The sequence below is a fragment of the Ovis aries genome, chromosome 20 (genome assembly GCF_016772045.2).
Source record: "Ovis aries strain OAR_USU_Benz2616 breed Rambouillet chromosome 20, ARS-UI_Ramb_v3.0, whole genome shotgun sequence".
Taxonomy (NCBI): domain Eukaryota; kingdom Metazoa; phylum Chordata; class Mammalia; order Artiodactyla; family Bovidae; genus Ovis; species Ovis aries.
In genome coordinates this window covers 14354454-14373503 of record NC_056073.1, presented here as the reverse complement: position 1 = coordinate 14373503, position 19050 = coordinate 14354454, and the positions used below count along the sequence as shown (strand labels likewise).

At 46.8% G+C, this 19050-nt stretch overlaps 1 protein-coding gene across 2 annotated transcripts in view; it reads left to right on the top strand.

Annotated features, from left to right (window-relative positions):
• The window catches only part of LRFN2 (leucine rich repeat and fibronectin type III domain containing 2), a 208455-nt gene that overhangs the window by 149930 nt on the left and 39475 nt on the right, over positions 1-19050 (top strand). For both annotated transcript variants that reach the window (XM_060403600.1, XM_027958915.3), the window contains exon 2: positions 5777-7201. In XM_060403600.1, the coding sequence (XP_060259583.1) occupies positions 5802-7201 (1400 nt within the window). In that variant the 5' untranslated portion in view covers positions 5777-5801. The remainder of the gene's footprint in view (positions 1-5776; positions 7202-19050) is intronic.

Genomic DNA, 19050 nt, shown 5'->3' with positions numbered 1-19050 from the left:
ATAGACATTCTGAGCAGACAGGGTCTGGCTCCCTTGCAGATGGATTCTTCCCATGAAGGCTGATTCTGACATTTGATACCAGCATCCGTTTCACAGCCTCCTTCAGATCTCCACGCACCTCTCTCAGCTTTGCCCACAAATAATCCTATGGCCCCTCCTGCCTGCTTTCATCGGCTTCTTTGTTCCTGATACCAGCCTTCTACTCCTAATCTCCACCCCTCCGTGGTCCCCTCACCACCTACATCATTCCGAGATGCTAAGAGGGACCTGGGTTGCTCCTTCTAGCATTTGCTAAAATCCCTTCTCAAAGGAGAGAGCCCTCTGCCCCCTAGGGTGCGCACTAATTGCCTGTTATTCACCCTGTTCCTCTCACCTCCCTCCCAACTTGGGGTTTAAGCTGCTTTTTGTTGGCTATGAGAGTAATATATTAAGTGACAGTTCTCAGAATACAATTTTAATTAAGATTCAATAGTCACTTCTCTGTCAGTAATCTTCCATGCTGATTACTTAAAATATATTTACCCAGCTCTATTATGTCATTGATTTGAATTCATTAGACGTTTGTTAATCCTCAACAAACTTTTTTTAAAAAAAACTGTGGTTTGTTTAGCATAATTTGCAAGGACAAAACTGTTTGAAACCATGGGCTCCATGCATCCCAAAGCGTCCATATCTTTCCTGCTTGCTGGTGCTTTGCCACGCTCCCCCAGAGGGCAGCCGATGGAGGCAGGACTGAAAGGCACACGGATGCCGTGGGACAGGGCAGTCAGTCCCTGTGACACGGGTGTTGCCATACTGGTGAGCCTTCCAGGACACAGGGCAGGGCTGGAGAGGGTGGAGAGAGGATCTGGAGGGGCAGTGGAAGATGCCCCCCACAGGCCACCAGCAGCCTCGGCCCTGCACTCGCATGTATCTGACAGTGCTTATTACCATTTGCTGTGTGCGCTATGAGGGGGAGACACTGGGAAGTGCTGCCGAGCCTCCAAAAATGCAGGGTTGATGGTTGCCGGAGGGGAAGGGGGGGAGGAAGGGATAGTTAGGGAGTTTGGAATGGGCATGTACACACTGCTGTATTGCAAATGGATAACCAACAGGGTCCTACTGTATAGCACAAGGAATTCTGCTCAATGTTATGTGGTAGCCTGGATGGGAGGGGAGTTTGGGGGAGAACGGATACATGTATATGTATGACTGAGTCCCTTCGCCATCCACCTGAAACTGTCACGACACTGTTAATCAGCTACACTCCCAATACAAAATAAAAAATTTAAAAGAAAAAGAAAATGCAGTGTGACAAGAGCTCATGAGGAGGATGCCTTTCTCAAAGCCTGCCCCCTTCCTCCATAAACACACACAGGCACATACATACATGCACGCAGGCACGCAGCCCCCTCCAGTTTAACTAGCACGGGACATCCTGGGTGTGGCTGTCGCTGTCCCTGTGTCCCCCGTGAGTATAGGGGATACCTCTCACCTCTCCTTGAGCACATGCAGTGGCCAAAGGCATATTCCATGACCGCAGTGAGCCAACCTGGAGAGCATAGCAGATGACTGGCAGAAGATGCTTCTGAAGCTTCTGTGTGACCAGGCCACCCCACAAAGATGGTCTTCTCAGCTGATTAGCCAAGTGAGTGTTGGCTCTGGCCAGTGTTGATACAGAACTCAGAACACAGTGACAACGCCAGAAATTCACTGGGCTCAGCACCATGGTTCATTCACTCATTCATTCATTCCTGGGTGTGGCTGTCACTGTCCCTGTGTCCCCCGTGAGTATAGGGGATACCTCTCACCTCTCCTTGAGCAGACGCAGTGGCCAGAGGCATATTCCATGACTGCAGTGAGCAGTCATGATTGGGCAACTTACTATGAGGTGGGTGTGGTATTGGTGCTAAGATACAGTGACAGGTGGACATGATAGATACATTCCCTGCTTCGTGGAGTTTCCGGTCTAGGAAGGCAGACATGTAAGTGATGAAGGAACTATGTAAGGGTGGTGAGTGATACATAGGACAAGTAGAGGGTTGTTACTGTCGTTCAGTCGCTCAGCCATGTCCGACTCTTTGTGACTGCAGCATGCCAGGCTTCCCTGTCCTTTACCATCTCCCACAGCTTGCTCAAACTCAAGTCCATCGAGTTGGTGATGCCCTCCAACCATTTCATCCTCTGTCGTCCCCTTCTCCTCCTGCCTTCATTCTTTCTCAGCATCAGGGTCTGTTCTAATGAGTCAGATCTTCGCATCAGGTGGCCAAAGTGTTGGAGCTTCAGCTTCAGTATCAGTCCTTCCAATGAATACTCAGGATTGGTCTCCTTTAGGATGGATGGGTGGATCTCCTTGCAGTCCAAGGGACTCTCAAGAGTCTTCTCCAACACCACAGTTCAAAAGCATCAGTTCTTGGCACTCAGCCTTCCTTATGGTCCAACTCTCACATCTATACATGACCACTGGAAAAACCATAGCCTTAACTAGACGGACCTTTGTTGGCAAAGTAATGTCTCTGCTTTTTAATATGCTGTCTAGGTTTTTTGAGTATAGGGTACTAAGAGGCAAATAGCAGAAGGGTCTGTTTTGGTCTAGGTTTTGGAGAGGCTTCCTGGAGCAGTAGCCTAGAGGTGGACTAGGAGTTTGGTTAGCCAGGAGTGGAGGTGGGAGAGAAGCCAGGGAGAGACCAGAGCAAGGAGGAAGTCCCAGAGGAAGAGCAGCCTGGCATTTATAAGTGAAAGAGGTTGAATGTAGTTGGAGCAAGAAGAGCAAAGGGAGAGAGGGTTGGGAGAAGTAAAGTGAAAAACTGGGCAGAACCAGCTCTTGCAAAGACTTGTTCTTATGCCAAAAAGATAAGAAGAAGGTCAATGTAGATGGAGAAGATTCCTGTTTGTGTTATTAGGACAAAGTTAAGTGTGAATCTAGAAGGTCAGACATATTTGCATGTTGAGAAAGTGGCAGGCAGACACCTCTGGGGTGGATGTGCCTGGTGGTACCAGGGTCAGAGAAGGCTGGTACCTTTCCTGGAAGAGGTCAGTGAGAGCAGGGACTGGCAAGGTGGGCAGTTGCTCATGGGACTTCAGAGTAGAGTTGCATGGAATTAGGCATGTTGACAAAGACTTTCAATGAGGGTAACCATAATGAAGATGAAAAGGAGAGATATTCTGTGGAACAGAGGTAAATGGCAAGACAATAAATATTTTAGGCTTTGCTGGCCCCATTCTATCTGTTGCAACTACTTACTCCCACCATTGTAGCATGAAAAAAAGAGCCATAGACAATATGCAGATGTGTGCAAGGCCGTGTTCTAATAAAACTTTATTTACAACTACAGGTGGCAGGCTATATTTGGCCCTTGGAATACAGTTAGCTAACCCCTGCTCTAATGGTGCTGTCCAGTTTGGAAGCCTATAGCCACATAAGGCTACTGAGCACTTGAAATGTTCTCTAAGTATTAAATACTCTTAGATTTTGAAGACTTAGTACAAATAAAAAAGATTTCTACACACCTCATTCATAATTGTTTGTATTGATTACACATTGAAATAATATTTTAGATACAGTAGGCTAAATTAAATACCTGATCAAAATTGATTTCACTTGTTTCTTTTCACTTTTTAAATATGGCTGTATAATTTAAATGTAATTTAATATGTATGTAATTTAAAATTACATTTATGGCTCATGGTACATTTCTATTAGACAGTGTTATTCAGGACTAATCCTACAGATGAAATGTAGAGTAAGTTTCTAGCCCTAAAGGATCTCAGGCAGTAGATTTACCTTTAAAGAGATACAATGATGGAATTCAAATCTTCACAGTAAAGTAATATTCAACTGGAATAGGTTTTTTTATTTACAAAGCATTTTTTTTTTAGAAAACCATAAATATTTACTGAGATGTAAAAAAAAGTCTTGCTATATAAAGAGATGTCTCATATTTCATAGAAGATAGACTCTGACAAATATGTTAATTATTCTAAATTAATTTAGAATGGGTTTTTAAATTTACTATATATCTTGTTTTTGGTTTTTTTTTTTTTTTGGTATCAGCTAGTTGTCTGCATCTGTGCTCCTCAAACAGAGCAATGGAGCTCTGCTTTCTCAAGATATTAATAGTTGTTATGCAAAAAAGGAGTATATTTAACTAAAAAAAGAAGCCACACGGAATTAAACATTAATCCAAATTTCTTTACTGCCACAGAATTTCTCAACCCTTCTGAACTTGCTAGTGCGTAGGGAGCTTTCACAAGAGTAAGAGAGGGCTGTACTTCCCAATTCACTGGCCTTAGGAGTCTTCCTGTAGAACCCAATTCACACTCCTAGAAGGCAAATTGAGAGGTGCTGGTCTGCGTGATGCAACAAAACCAGTGTGGATAATTTTCTAAAAGTCCAGCTCTGTGGAAGTTTTTAGCACCACGTAAATAGAGCCACACTGCGTGCAACATGGAATAGTGAGAAAACTATAAGATTTGAAGGTTCAAAGACCTGAACCAAAGCCCCATCCCTTCCTTCCCTGGATAGCCATTCTTGCAAAAGCACATTCTATGTGCCAGGCGGTGCTTTAAGCCTTTTATTCAGTGGTGAATTAAAGACAAGTCCCAACTGTTTGGAGCTGTGTTGTCATTTAAGAAGACAAACAATAACAAGACACATAGATGAAATGTACAGTAAGGTAGATAGCGATCAATTCCAAGGTGAAAGCAGAGCAAGGAAGAGGAATGTGCACAGAGGGTAAGGCCTCCGAGAGAAAGTGACTTTTTCATAAGGATCTGAAGGAGGTTCTTAGGCTGCGGACAAGTCCTCATCTATATACAGTGATAAGTCCTTCCCTGTGAAGGGTGCTCCCAAAGCCCAGATGAGGTGATGTATACGAAGATCTGGGCAGGGGACCAGTACATACTGAGTGCTCAGAAGTCTGTGCCTTGGTTTCCCATCCCACCCCCTTCCTCACTCCCCTAAGCTCCCAGAGACTTACCCACTCTGTGGATTCTCTATGATAAAGAATTTATCCAAAGGCAGCTCCCCACTTACCCTGACTCCCAGGGACAGCTCTCTCCTTGTCCACCTTCTCGTTCTTAGGGAATGCTGGTCTGATCTGATTTCACAGTGAGCCTAATCCAGTTAAGAAGGCAAAACCGCTTCAAAAGGCTGCTATAATGTATGTTTCAAATCCAAAGATTACTAGACAAACCACTGGTATGGAATTACCCATCCATCCATGCATCCAACAAGTATTGCACACCTACTGTGTTCCAAGCACTGTGCTAGACACACTGTTGTTGTTCAGTCACCAAGTCGTGTCCGACTCTTTGTGACCCCCAAGGACTGCAGCCCGCCAGGCTCCCTTGTCCATGGGATTTCCCCGGGCAAGAATATTGGAGCGGGCTGTCATTTCCATCTCAAGGGGATCTTCCCAACCCAGGGACTGGGTCTCCTGCATTGGCAGGCAGATTCTTTACCGCTGAGCCACCTGGGAAGTGATTAGAGCAATGAACAGAACAGACAAAAGCGCCTGCCCTCCTGGAACTGACATTCCAGTTGGGGAGATAGAAAATATTCCATAGACATAATTAATAAGTAAATCAAGTAGGCTGTTCCAAGGCGATAAGAGCTAAGGAGAAAGGAAACATTAGAACCGTGATCGGCAGGATTGCTAGAAGAGATCACTCCTGCATGAGCTGATGCCATTCTCCACTGCTCCCTAGGGCACCTGGTAGGTGTGGGAGAGGGTGCTGCGGGAGAAGGCGTTAGGAAGTCGCCTCCTGACCCTGACCTTGTGTCCCTCTCTTCCAGGCACCACGGCCTGAGTGACCAGACCATGGAGACCCTGCTTGGCGGCCTGCTGGCGTTTGGCATGGCGTTTGCTGTGGTCGACGCCTGTCCCAAGTACTGCGTCTGTCAGAACCTGTCTGAGTCACTGGGGACCCTGTGCCCCTCCAAGGGGCTACTCTTTGTGCCTCCAGACATCGATCGGCGGACAGTGGAGCTGCGTCTGGGCGGCAATTTCATCATCCACATCGGCCGCCAGGACTTCGCCAACATGACGGGGCTGGTGGACCTGACCCTGTCCAGGAACACCATCAGTCACATCCAGCCCTTCTCCTTCCTGGACCTGGAGAGCCTGCGCTCCCTGCACCTCGACAGCAACCGGCTGCCCAGCCTGGGGGAGGACACGCTGCGGGGCCTGGTCAACCTGCAGCATCTCATCGTGAACAACAACCAGCTGGGCGGCATCGCGGACGAGGCCTTCGAGGACTTCCTGCTGACGCTGGAGGACTTGGACCTCTCCTACAACAACCTCCACGGGCTGCCCTGGGGCTCTGTGCGGCGCATGATCAACCTGCACCAGCTGAGCCTCGACCACAACCTGCTGGACCACATCGCCGAGGGCACCTTCGCCGACCTGCAGAAACTGGCCCGCCTGGACCTCACCTCCAACCGGCTGCAGAAGCTGCCCCCGGACCCCATCTTCGCCCGCTCCCAGGCCTCGGCTCTGACCGCCACGCCCTTCGCCCCACCCCTGTCTTTTAGTTTCGGGGGCAACCCGCTGCACTGTAACTGCGAGCTTCTCTGGCTCCGCAGGCTGGAGCGGGACGACGACCTGGAGACTTGCGGCTCACCGGGCAGCCTCAAGGGCCGCTACTTCTGGCACGTGCGCGAGGAGGAGTTTGTGTGCGAACCGCCGCTCATCACCCAGCACACGCACAAGCTGCTTGTCCTGGAGGGCCAGGCAGCCACGCTCAAGTGCAAGGCCATCGGGGACCCCAGCCCCCTTATCCACTGGGTGGCCCCCGATGACCGCCTGGTGGGGAACTCCTCCAGGACCGCCGTGTATGACAACGGCACCCTGGACATCCTCATCACCACGTCTCAGGACAGCGGCGCCTTCACCTGCATCGCCGCCAACGCCGCCGGGGAGGCCACGGCCACGGTGGAGGTCTCCATCGTCCAGCTGCCGCACCTCAGCAACAGCACCAGCCGGGCGGCGCCCCCCAAGTCCCGCCTCTCCGACATCACCGGCTCCAGCAAGACCAGCCGCGGAGGTGGAGGAAGTGGGGGCGGGGAGCCTCCCAAAAGCCCCCCGGAACGGGCTGTGCTGGTGTCCGACGTGACCACCACCTCGGCCCTGGTCAAGTGGTCGGTCAGCAAGTCTGCCCCGCGGGTGAAAATGTACCAGCTGCAGTACAACTGCTCCGACGATGAGGTACTGATTTACAGGTGAGCCGGGGCTGCCGCAATGCAGGGAAGTGTCCAGATGGGCCTGGAGGAAGTGATGGGGAGGGTTCAGAGCGGTTCCTACCTACGCCGCCCTCCACCCCCGCCCCCTAGAGGTGTTTGTGCGAGTCCAGGGACAAACTGTGCCATTTGTGCAGGTGAGAGGAAATAGAATGAACATTACGTACAAGTTTAAGGAGAGGGTGCCCTACAGGTGCAGCCTGAAGATAGATGTATGCGGGGGACGGTGCCTCCCAGAGGTCTGGCGGTGCCAGGTGGTCTCAACGACTATGAGCTCCGAGTTTTCTTCTTCTTTTTTAAAATTAATTATTTTACAATATTGTGATGGTTTTGTCATACATCAACCAACATGAATCAGCCACATTTGAGCCTTAGATGGAGGACACACAATAACAATAAGCAGATCTCTTGGCCAGAGGATCTGACTCCTCCAACGAAGGAGGAATCTGGCCTTCACCTAGATTCATAGGCAGTCATGGGTAAGGTCAGGAAGTGTAGAATTCAGATCATCACGGTGCCATTTGCTAATCATTTAATTCTCTTGCCCTGCCTCAGTTTTCCTCATCTGTAAAATGGGGATAATCCACGCCTGAGTTAGTCTGCTGGTGAAAGTGAAACTGTTAGTTGCTCAGTTGTGTCCAGGTCTTTGCAACCCCATGGACGGTAGCCATCAGACTCCTCTGTCCTTGGAATTCTCCAAGAATACTGGAGTGGATAGCCATTCCCTTCACCAGGGGATCTTTCCAACCAAGGGATCAAACCTGAGTCTTCTGCATTGCAGGCAGATTGTTTACTGTGTGACCCACCAGGGAAGCCCACACTGGCTGAAGAAGAAAAAGGAAGAGGTAACATGTTGGTTCACGTAACTGAAATTCAGCATCCTGCCTCAGACCCAGCTAGATCAAAGGGCCCACAAGCATCCTGCACTCTGTTTCTTTGCTTCCCTAAGTTTTGTTTTCTTCCTTCACCGTCACACACCTCTTTCCTCTGGGCAGCCCTAGAAGAAGAGCCTCCCTGTCCCAGTTGTTCCGCCAAAGTCCTGGATGAGCTCTGATTAACCAGAGCAGGTCATGTGAGCCAGTGGATATTAGGTCATCCTGCCCAGCTTTCCTGACCTCTCCAGGCGTCAGTCTTTTCATCTGTAAAATGGAGACAATAGTGTTGACTTTGTTGATCTGCTGTGAGGATCAAAGGGTCATTTCTTAGGCTGGTAGAAGGGAGGTGAAGACTCAAAAGCTGCAACAGAACTGCTTAAGTTGTTCAGAAGGAAGGCTCCATCAGATGATGAATCCAAGCTAAAGGGTCGGAGTCTGACCACAGGTGTGTTTCCTTTGCAGCCAGATTCTGGCTTATGTTAAACATGACAGATGTGCCTTAGAGTCTTACAGCTCAAGGAATGTATGGTTTCTTTTGAAATCCTGTGTGTTTTATCTTATGCATTCAAAAGGATTATTCTGAAAAGGGATCCCATAGACTTTACCAGACAGCTGAAAGGTCCATGGTGCAAGAGAGCTCAAGGACCTTGATCCATTGATGAGGTTTCTTCCAGCTCTGACTTTCTCACCTGATGAATAGGTCTCTGGATGGGAAGGTGTGGATGAAGAAAGGCATTTATTCACCAAATGAAGCTCATGAGATGGAGGGTGGGAACACCGTGGACCCTGGTGGAGCCAAGGAACTTCCCTTACCTTGCGTCACATATGTGACTTGTCTGGGGCACAGTTTCCTTCTCAGGATATAACGAAAACAGCAGTAGAACTTAACTGAAGTATATGCATTCATATATACATATATATATGAAATTAAGTAATATGTATTGTTATATATGTGACATACATGTGAAATTAAGCAATATACATATGTATTTTTCTGCTTACAAAAGTAAGTCTTTGTAGAAAATTTGGAACATTGACAAAATGATAAAGAGATAGAGAAAAGTTGCCTGTAATCCCACCACTCACAGTTAGCCAAAGCATTTGGTCTCTAAGTTTTATTTCACTTTAAAACAATACTCATGATCAATCTAATATGTCCTTTTGTTTCTTAATTCTTTCACTCAACATTGTACCTTGCTTAGATCTCACGATATTAAAATATTTTTCATTTGGCTATAACATAATTTATTTAATCAATCTTTTATTTTTGGACATTTAGGCTGTTTCTATTTTTCAGTATTAAAAGCAAGAAAAGCAGTAAAGCAGCAATGGATATATCTTTTTACATAAATATAGTTATGCAAAACTTCAGTGATTTCCTTAGCCTATTTCCCTAGGGGTTGAGTCCCTGGTTTCATAGGTAAATAATGATCTTTATACATTGCGTATAAACCCTTAGTTATCCTCTCACCAGTGAGAGGTACCCATTTTGACCACACCCTTGCCAATTATAGATATATAATTACTTTCATTTTTGCCAATCTCATAGGTGAAAAATGGAACTTGTTTTAATTTGCATTTCTTTGATAGCGTGTGAGGTTGACCTTTTGAAAATAAGTATATTGCTTCACTTGTGAATTTATTATATGGTTTTGACTTTGATATAAAGTGTAAAGGCGAAAAGCTACCAGCTCTGAGGCCTACACAGGCATAGAATGAAAGGAAATGCAGTTTGTAAGGGAAGAGGTGCTGGCATCAAGGTGGCAAAAAGCCAAGACTGCCAAGATGGAGCCCCTCCCTGAGACATCTCAGAAATCCTGGGAGGACCCCAAGAGGGGTCAGAGTTATGCTTCTGAAGTCACTCAAAGCTGAATTCAAACCGCTTTTATTTGGTGATTGAGATCTTAGAGACACTAGCTTTATAAGTAGAAATATAGGCAGACTTTGGAGATAATTTTGGATTGGGTTCCAGACCATGGCAATAAAGCGAATATTGCAATAAAGCCAGCCACATCAATTGTTTGGTTTCCCAGTGCATATGAAAGTTATGCTGCCACTATACTGTAGTCTATTAAATGTGCAATAACATTATGTCTCAAAAAGCAATGTACACACTTTAATTAAAAAATACCTTAATGCTAAAAAGTGCCAACCGTCATCTGAGCCTTCAGAGAATCATAGTAGTAACACCAAAGATCACTGGTCACGGACACCATAACAAATATAATAATAATGAAAAAATTTTGAAATTGTGAGAGAATTACCAAAGTGTGACACAGAGACATGAAGAGAGAAAATGCTGTTAGATAAACATCAGCTATAGACTTCTTTAATGCAACATGGCCTCAGATCTTCAATTTGTAAAAAATACAGCATTTGCCGAGTGTAATAAGCAAAGTGCAAGAAAGAAAAGTAAATGGAAGCATCAGGAAGCTTAGGGAAAAAATTCAGATGACAGTGCTGACTTCCCCTTATTGAGGTCTTGAAGATTAGAAGAGAAACATCATGGAAAGCTTTCTGAATCGTGCAGGCACGTAGTAAGTGTTCAGGCAATACAAGTGATTATTGTTGTTGTTATTAGCAATAGGGGTAGGAGTAACAGTAATGGTGAGAGTGAGACCATTATCTTGTCTGCCATCCTGGGGGGGCAAAGGGAAGAGGAAGGTTAGATACACAGCTCAATCTTTAAGAGGCCAGATTTCCAAAATTTAAAGGAAAAGGCCAGTGTGTGTCTGTAGCCAGTTAATAGTACTGGCAATCACTAGACGGCATTTTTGTCAGCTTACTGTGGGTTTTACACATAGCTTTCCAAGAAGCAAGTATTTCATTTCACTCTCCTGGACATACCAGGAAGTATAAAAGACCAGGAGAATTAAACTCTCCCAAGGCCGCGCCCCTGACTTCAGTTCCGAAATTCAGCCACCGTGGCCATTCTGCCTTCGTCCTTACAGTACAACTGGCTGTTAGGACAAATAGGAGACTCCAAGGAAGAGCAGTAGGTTTTTAGAAAGCAAACTGGCCCCACAGGAAAGAAGAGACACCAACCGGGCTGCACGGTGGCTCTGTGACATGCTCAGCCTTCAACAGCGACGTGTTCACAAGAGGGGCAGAAAGGTTTCTACCCGAAGATGAATATGACAGCGCTCAAAAAACTATGATCATGGCATCCAGTCCCATCACTTCATGGCAAATAGATGGGGAAAAAGTGGAAACAGTGACAGATTTTATTTTCTTAGACTCCAGAATCACTGTGGATGGTGACTGCAGCCATGAATTTAAAAGACACTTGCTCCTTGGAAGAAAAGCTATGACAAACCTAGACAGCATGTTAAAAAGCAGAGACATCACTTTGCTGACAAAGGTCCGCGTAGTCAAAGCTATGGTTTTCCCAGTAATCATGTATGGATGTGAGAGTTGGACCATAAAGAAGGCTGAGCACCAAAGAATTTCAGCTTTCAAACTGTGGTTCTAAAGAAGACTCCTGAGAGTCTCTTGGACAACAAGGAGCTCAAATTAGTAATCCTAAAGGAAATCAACCCTGAATGTTCATTGGAAGGACTGATGGTAAAGCTGAAATTCCAATACTTTGGCCGCCTAATGGGAAGAGCCGAATCTTTGGAAAAGACCCTGATGCTGGGTGAGGTTGAAAGCAGGAGGAGAAGGGGACGACAGAGGGGGAGATAGTTCGATGGAATCACTGACTCAGTGGGCATGAGTTTGAGCAAACTTTGGGAGATGGTGAAGGACGGGAAAACCTGGCGTTCTGCAGTCCATGGGGTCGCAAAGAGTTGGACAGGACTGAGTGACTAGACAACAACAATATCCGATACAGAGATGCTCACTGCAGGGCTTTTAATCCATGTTTGTCGCAGGAAGGACAAACCTGCTGGCTGAGAAGGAGGCTGCAGGAAGACTGGACAAGAGCAGCAGGCAAAGCCACAGTTTCCAAATCGCCTCCCTTTCCCCTCAAGAACAGCCACAGCAATAATGGTACAAATTTGCATCAAGAGCTTGTTTGAACCAGGCACTATTCTGAGGACTTTATACATATGAACTCAACAGTTTTTCCAAAACCCCGGGGGGTTGAGAACTACCGTTATTCCACTTCCCATATAAGAAACTGTCTCAAGGTTTCAGAGTCAGAACTTGAATCCAGGCCGTGTGGAAGAGGCAAGACCAATACTCAGGGAGGGACCCAAGGCCAGCTGAGACACCTCATACCGCCCTGCGTTTGTTCTGGTCCCCAGGCCCCAAGGGTCACATCCCAGGACTAGAGGATACAAGCCAGGGTTCCAAGCCCGTGGGAGTGAGCTTGAGACAGCGGGGACAGAAAGAGGAGTGCCCAAGATGGGGAAAGCGCAGATATTCTGCTTTTGAAGACTAGACTCATATAAAGCATAGGATGCTAGGCTGGGCGTGGACATTCCAAATTCCAGAAGGGATTGCTCAACAGATGGCTGTAAGCCCTTGGCAAAGAATGCCAATTGCCAGAACCCCACAAGGACTCCCAAGGGGCTAAATCATACCTAGGTATTGAGTTGTCTTCAGGGGACACTATGACCCAGTTCTTTTTCTTTTTCGTGTTTTAATTGAAATATAGTTGATGCACATAATTTACAGATGTACAACATAGTGATTCACAGCTTTTAAAGGTTATATTCCATTTATAGCTCCTGCAAAATACTGGCTATATTCCCTGTGTTGTACAATGCATCGTTGTAGCTTATTTATTTTAAACGTAATAGTTTAAATTATTCTTCATCTTTAAATCTTTAATCTTCTTAATCCCCTATCCCAATCTTGCCCCTCCGCCCGACTGGTATAACCGCTAGTTTGTTCTCTATATCTGTGAGTCTTTCTTACGTTATATTCACTATTTTCTGACCCAGTAGTTCTTTTCATCATTCACAAGGACAGCCCTTCCCAGTGACAGCCCTCTTGACAACGAGATTCTCTCCACGAGACGCATTCATCCCCGTGTGTCTCCATGGGGCAAGGTGGACCAGAACCTCTGGGGTGATAGATGCTGTTGGAAAACATCCTAGCGGGTTTCCAGTGGCTGAGACTCACTGCCGTAAACAGAGTGCATCACAGCTGTAAAGGACAGGTGACAAAAACCCCACCCTGAGTTTGGGCGAAAACGGAGATGCGTAAACTGTGAAATGAACTTGTCAACCAGATTATTTTTTAGTTCCTTTTTTCCAAAAATTTAGTTTTAATTGGAGAATAATGGCTTTACAATGTTGTGTCAGTTTCTGCCATGCGACAGGGTGAGTCGCCTGTAAGTACACATATGTTCCCTCCCCCGTGAGCCTCCCTCCCACCCCACCCTCACTGACACAATATTCACTAACGTGTAGATAGACAGCTAGTGGGAAGCTGCCGCGCAGCGCAGAGAGCTCAGCCCTGTGCTCTGGGACCAGACTGCTTACCAAATTGCTGTGCACATGCGAGAAAGCCTCTGGCTTGTACCTCCACACCTGCCCCATTCTGCGCTGCTCAGAATATTTTCTTATTGACATGGATGATGACACAGAAAATATGTATTCTTTTTGGTTCAAATACTCAGCTGCCATAGTTCAAGATGAAGAAAATCTGGCTTGATGGGAGTTTTGTGTGGCATCGGCTCAGAGTTTTAGCTGATCTCAAGGATGTTGTGGCTGAAAAGTGATGGAGCTGCCAAAAGACTCCTGTAATTGGGGGCTGTGTTAACAGAAGTCAAGTGCTGAGATCACAGGAGGTTGCAGTTTTAACCACTGAGTCATTTTGAGCTGGTCAAAGCAGAGCTGTAACACATTTACTACAGGAAGACACAGTCTTCAGAGATTATCTTCACCAGTGGCAATATATCCAGAGATCCACTGATGAGAATGGGATTCTAGAATCTTGTGAGATGGGCAGAGGTTGGTGATGACAGGATTTGGGAAAGAAGTCATATATCCTTTAATTTATTCACAGAACGTACGAGTAGAAGAGAACACACACACACACACAAACACACACTCTAAAGCAGGCATCGGCCCATTGCAACAAAAAAATTCCAAGTGCAGCACCTGTGCCTACCTCTCTCGTTGCTCTCCATCTGGCTGCAGAATGACTTGGCTTGTGTCTTTCTTCCTCTCTAACGTGTGCTGTGCATGCATCCTCATCTCCGTATCCCGCGCTCCTAGCGAGACCTGACCCATGACAACTAGTGGGTCAATATCTGGTGCACTGAACAGAATGGAAGCGAACATCAGGGCTGCCCGACAGCACACAAAGCAAGAGCTGCCGCAAGGTAGCGAGCTGCCCATACCAGGACGATTCAAGCTGATTCCACACCGGGGATGCCCAGTGGGCAGCCTGACTGTAACATTTGGCTTAAACGGTCCCACCCTGATGGTCTGTGACTCTGTTTAAGGCTTATTATCCCATGATCAAGACAATATGGTTACCACAGTTGCTAAATCCACCTGCTTTTGCCAATTGGGGCCACATGGCATCTTGCCTCCCAGGGTTAGGGTGCCCTGTCTCATAGGGGTCTGAGCCCAGGGCCTGAGGTTGCAGACAGGGACCTTGGTGGAGGCTTAATTGTCCAGCCAGATTGGACATGTCATTGACAGGTGACCACTGACTGACACCATGGGCCTGCAGAAACCCTGGGAGCTGGGAGCTGTGTGTGAACCATCAGGTTCTAGTCTATATACCTAGGCTTCCCTGCTAGCTCAGCAGTAAAGAATCTGCTTGCAATTCAGGGCTCAGCAGTAAAGAATCTGCTTGCAGTTCAGGAGGTGCGGGTTTGATCCCTGGGTCAGGAAGATCTCCTGGGAAAGGAAATGGCAATCTACTCCAGTTGATTTGCCTGGGAAATCCAATGGACAATCCTGGTGGGCTATCATCCATGGGGTTGAAAAAGAGATACGATTAGTGACTGAACTATGACAAACAACAACAATCTACACACCAGGAAGGGAAAGCAGAGGCCTGGCTAATCCCAAACCATGGATAACTCAGGATTTGAATTTGGCTGTGAAATAGTGTCTTGCTTTTTTTAATTATCAGATGATTAGCTCTCTAATTACCTAAGGGTTTTTGCTGACCTCCCAAGGCATTTGCCTTCCCTGAGTACCCACAACGGAGCCCTGCAGGCAGCTCTGGGTCATACTAGACACAGACAGTCCACAAGTGGGACCATGTGACCAGGGAAGACTGACTCCTGCATCTGTCAGCCCCAGGGCCTGCCCTTTCAGGAAGTGACTGGTATTCATGGGGACAGTGTCAGAGGTGGGGGAGTCAATGAGGGGAAGAAGGCTGGGAGAGGGGAGTCAGAAAGAAGGGGGCCTCCCCTCCCCAAGGAGAGAGCCACGGTCCATCCCAGCTGTGCCCCATCCCTGGTATGACCTGGTAGGGTAAGTGTCCCACATGTTTTTATCAGCCCGAGTGACATTTGCAAACACTTGTCTCTAAGAGTCGTCAAGAACATCTGTCACCAGGCGTGATGTTGGAACAGTCCCCGGGAGGGGCAGAGGAACAGCCAGCGTGCTTCTAAAGCACAGCATGGAATTAGCCAGGATGCAGCCTTGTCTTCGTGAGGCTTATTCTGCTGCCATCATCTCCACATAGCAAAAGTGAGGGCTTATGAGGCAAGAGACCCTGAAGGTGGTGGAAGATAGTAGCCATTCTATGACCTGCTGCAACTTTATCTTTAACCGATGGATGTGAGAGTTGGACTGTGAAGAAGGCTGAGCATCGAAGAATTGATGCTTTTGAACTGTGGTGTTGGAGAAGACTCTTGGGAGTCCCTTGGACTGCAAGGAGATCCAACCAGTCCATTCTGAAGGAGATCAACCTTGGGATTTCTTTGGAAGGAATGATGCTAAAGCTGAAACTCCAGTACTTTGGCCACCTCATGCGAAGAGTTGACTCATTGGAAAAGACTTTGATGCTGGGAGGGATTGGGGAGGCGAAAGGGATGACTGAGGATGAGATGGCTGGATGGCATCACGGACTCAATGGACATGAATCTGAGTGAACTCCGGGAGCTGGTGATGGACAGGGAGGCCTGGCGTGCTGCGATTCATGGGGTCGCAAAGAGTTGGACACAACTGAGCGACTGAACTGAACTGAACTTCCGGTACCATATTCCTCCATGACATAATCCCCACCTTGAACTCACCTTGTTGAGTTTTGCAGGGCTAGAGTGGGGCATTTTATTATTACTATTATTATTACTGTTGGTCTGTCTCCCATCTAGGGAAAAAATAAGGCAGATTCAATCTGCCTACTCCATCATTTTGAATCAATACCCCAGTGGAGATTGCCCCTGCCCCCTACCCCATGAAAGTGCAGCAAATTGGAACTCCACAAAAGGGTAGAGGGGAATTTACTAATGAACCTACGATCCTATGAATATGGGGAGAAATTTCTGGGGAGGATGCTCCCTATAGTGTTAGTCACTCAGTCGTGTCCAACTTTTTGTGACCCCATGGTCTATAGCCCACCAGGTGTCTCTGTCCGTGGAATTCTCTAGGTAAGAATACTGGAGTGCATAGTCATTCCCTCCTCCAGGGAATCTTCCCAACCCAGGGACTGAACCCGGTCTCCTGCATTGCAGGCAGATTCTTTACCATCTGAGCCACCAAGGAAGCCAGGGAGGGCCATACCAGATATAAGAGCTCCCATCTATGCAGGGGGAGGATTCTTTGATTCAGCTGCCTCCACAGACATCTCAGCTTCTACTGAAAGGTTGGATTGGACCCCACTGTCAGGGAAAAAATGTATAAAGGAGAAAGTTGGGGTAACTGGGGCAGAAAGATTCCCGTGAACTCCCTGGTTAGAGCCAAAATCAGCCTGCCTTGGATTTTATATTTTTTTACACTGTTTGACTATTGAAATCTGACATCAAGAAGCAGGGATGGCCAAGACAAATATTATATCCATTTTATAGCTCAGGAAACTGAGTCTTTAATGAATTGAGGAGATTTCCCAATGTTCCACAAAGCAAAGACTAGAAATATCATGCCCACATCCAATGCCAGGTACATGCTGTGTGAAACTTCTCACTAATATCCCAAGGAGTTTTCCTTAAGGCTGGAGACTTGGGCTGAGGGACACCAGCTGTGACTTCTTTTTCTCAGAAGGATGGGGTAATTCACTGGGAGGCTGCTGAGATTTTCTCTTCCAGTTTTCGTTTCTTTCCTCACATTTCTAAGGCCTAGCCATAGCAATTAGGATGAACAGAAAACTCAACCAAAAGAGATTTAAATTCATAAGGGTTTATGTCTCTTGTGTAAAAGAAGTCAGTGGAAGGGAGTTTAGTCTGGGTTTCTGGGCAGCCTGGCCACCAAGAACCCAGCTCCCACTTTTCTGCTCAGCCATCCTCAGCACACAGGTTCTGTCTTTAAGGTTTCCTCATGGTGAGAAATGGCTGCTGGCGTGCCAGCTATCACATCTCCTTTCTATACAGTGGGAAAGATGAAAAGCAGAAGGATAAGAGGGCAACGGAGGGGAGGTTCTCCCTCCAGTAACTTCTGCTTCTATCTCTTTTGGCCATATCTGTCTGCAAGGGAGGCTGGGAAATGTAGTTTTTTAAAGCTAGGCCAAATGCACTGCCAGTAATATAGCACTTCTAGAACCTGAGTTTGCACCCCAACTTTACCATTTACTAGTGCTGGGATCATGGGCAAATCACTAAGCCACTCATATTTATACCACTAGTGGCATGAACTGAATGAGATCACATATTTGGAAGCACATTTACATGGTCAACTATGAAGTATCAGAAACATGTCAGTACTTACTGTTATTAGGAGCCTGACAACTTTCCCTACTTAGCCCTCTCTTCCTGTCCTTGTTCTCCAGGCTTCTTCTTGTGGCTCCATTCTTCAAAACTTACTCCAAGAGAGCTGTAACCTGGGAAAACAATCTGATAATGTTTTAAGAGATCAAGATATAAGACGTAATCCCTTTCAGAAATCTTTGTAGTTTAACTGGAAGCTCTGAAAGACCCCAAACAGTGAATCTTTAAGGGTGTAATTTCAAAGCCCAGAGCAGGTTTCAGCATAGGAGAGATATTTTTCAGGGGTGCCTTCCAGGAGCATCTCAAATCGCATCACTACTTTCTCATCCTGCCCCTCTTGCTCCACACAAGATGAACACCACTCAGATGCAAACCCTTCAGGGCATCAGTTCAGAGGTAACTAAATTCTCCACGTGTCATTCCCTCTAGTCTCAAAAAGTTCTGTCTGAAGACATATCTGAAGAGAGAAAATTAACAGGAGTAAAATTATTACAGTGTGTATCCAGCCTGCTTTTCTCCTGGAATGTGGCTTTTCCCCCTTGTAGTGAAGGGAGAACCAGAGAGTCAGCTCCTTTTAGCCTCCTAACAGCTCCAGGAGAGCCGGGAGTCAGGCAGGTGTGAAACGTAGGCATTCTGACACCGAACCTGAGGTTTCCCATCACGCTGGTGCTCCCCAAGCCTGGTTTGCGCTGGAATCCATGGGGAGCTGCATCCTGTCTCCAGGAGATCCCAAGCCAGCTTCAGGTGCGACCCAAGCATCCCTGTTTTTAAAATTCTTCCAGCGACTCTGATGTGTGTTCCACATGGGGCCCTTGTGCCTGGGGAGTGGACATTGCTGGGAGGTGAGCTGCTATAAATCCCACAGCTGGGGCTTTGGTATCTGAACTTCTGGTGGGAGAAGTCAAAAGACCAGGGTTCCCATCCCGGCTCTCCCATGCCTTTATCATCTCACCTCTCTTAGACTTTGTTTCATCTATAACACTGAAATATAAACTCTTTCAAACAGGGTCATCTCCAAAGAGATGAAGTATGTGAAACATTTAGGAAACAAAAGCGCTTTGTGCATTTTAGGTGCTGGAGTCATTTTTCTTGCCCTTTGGCTGAGGCTGAGTGATAAATACCAGGAGGCTAGAATCAGGGACTCCAGATATGGGCTCTCATCTCCCCTCCCTTTCCTT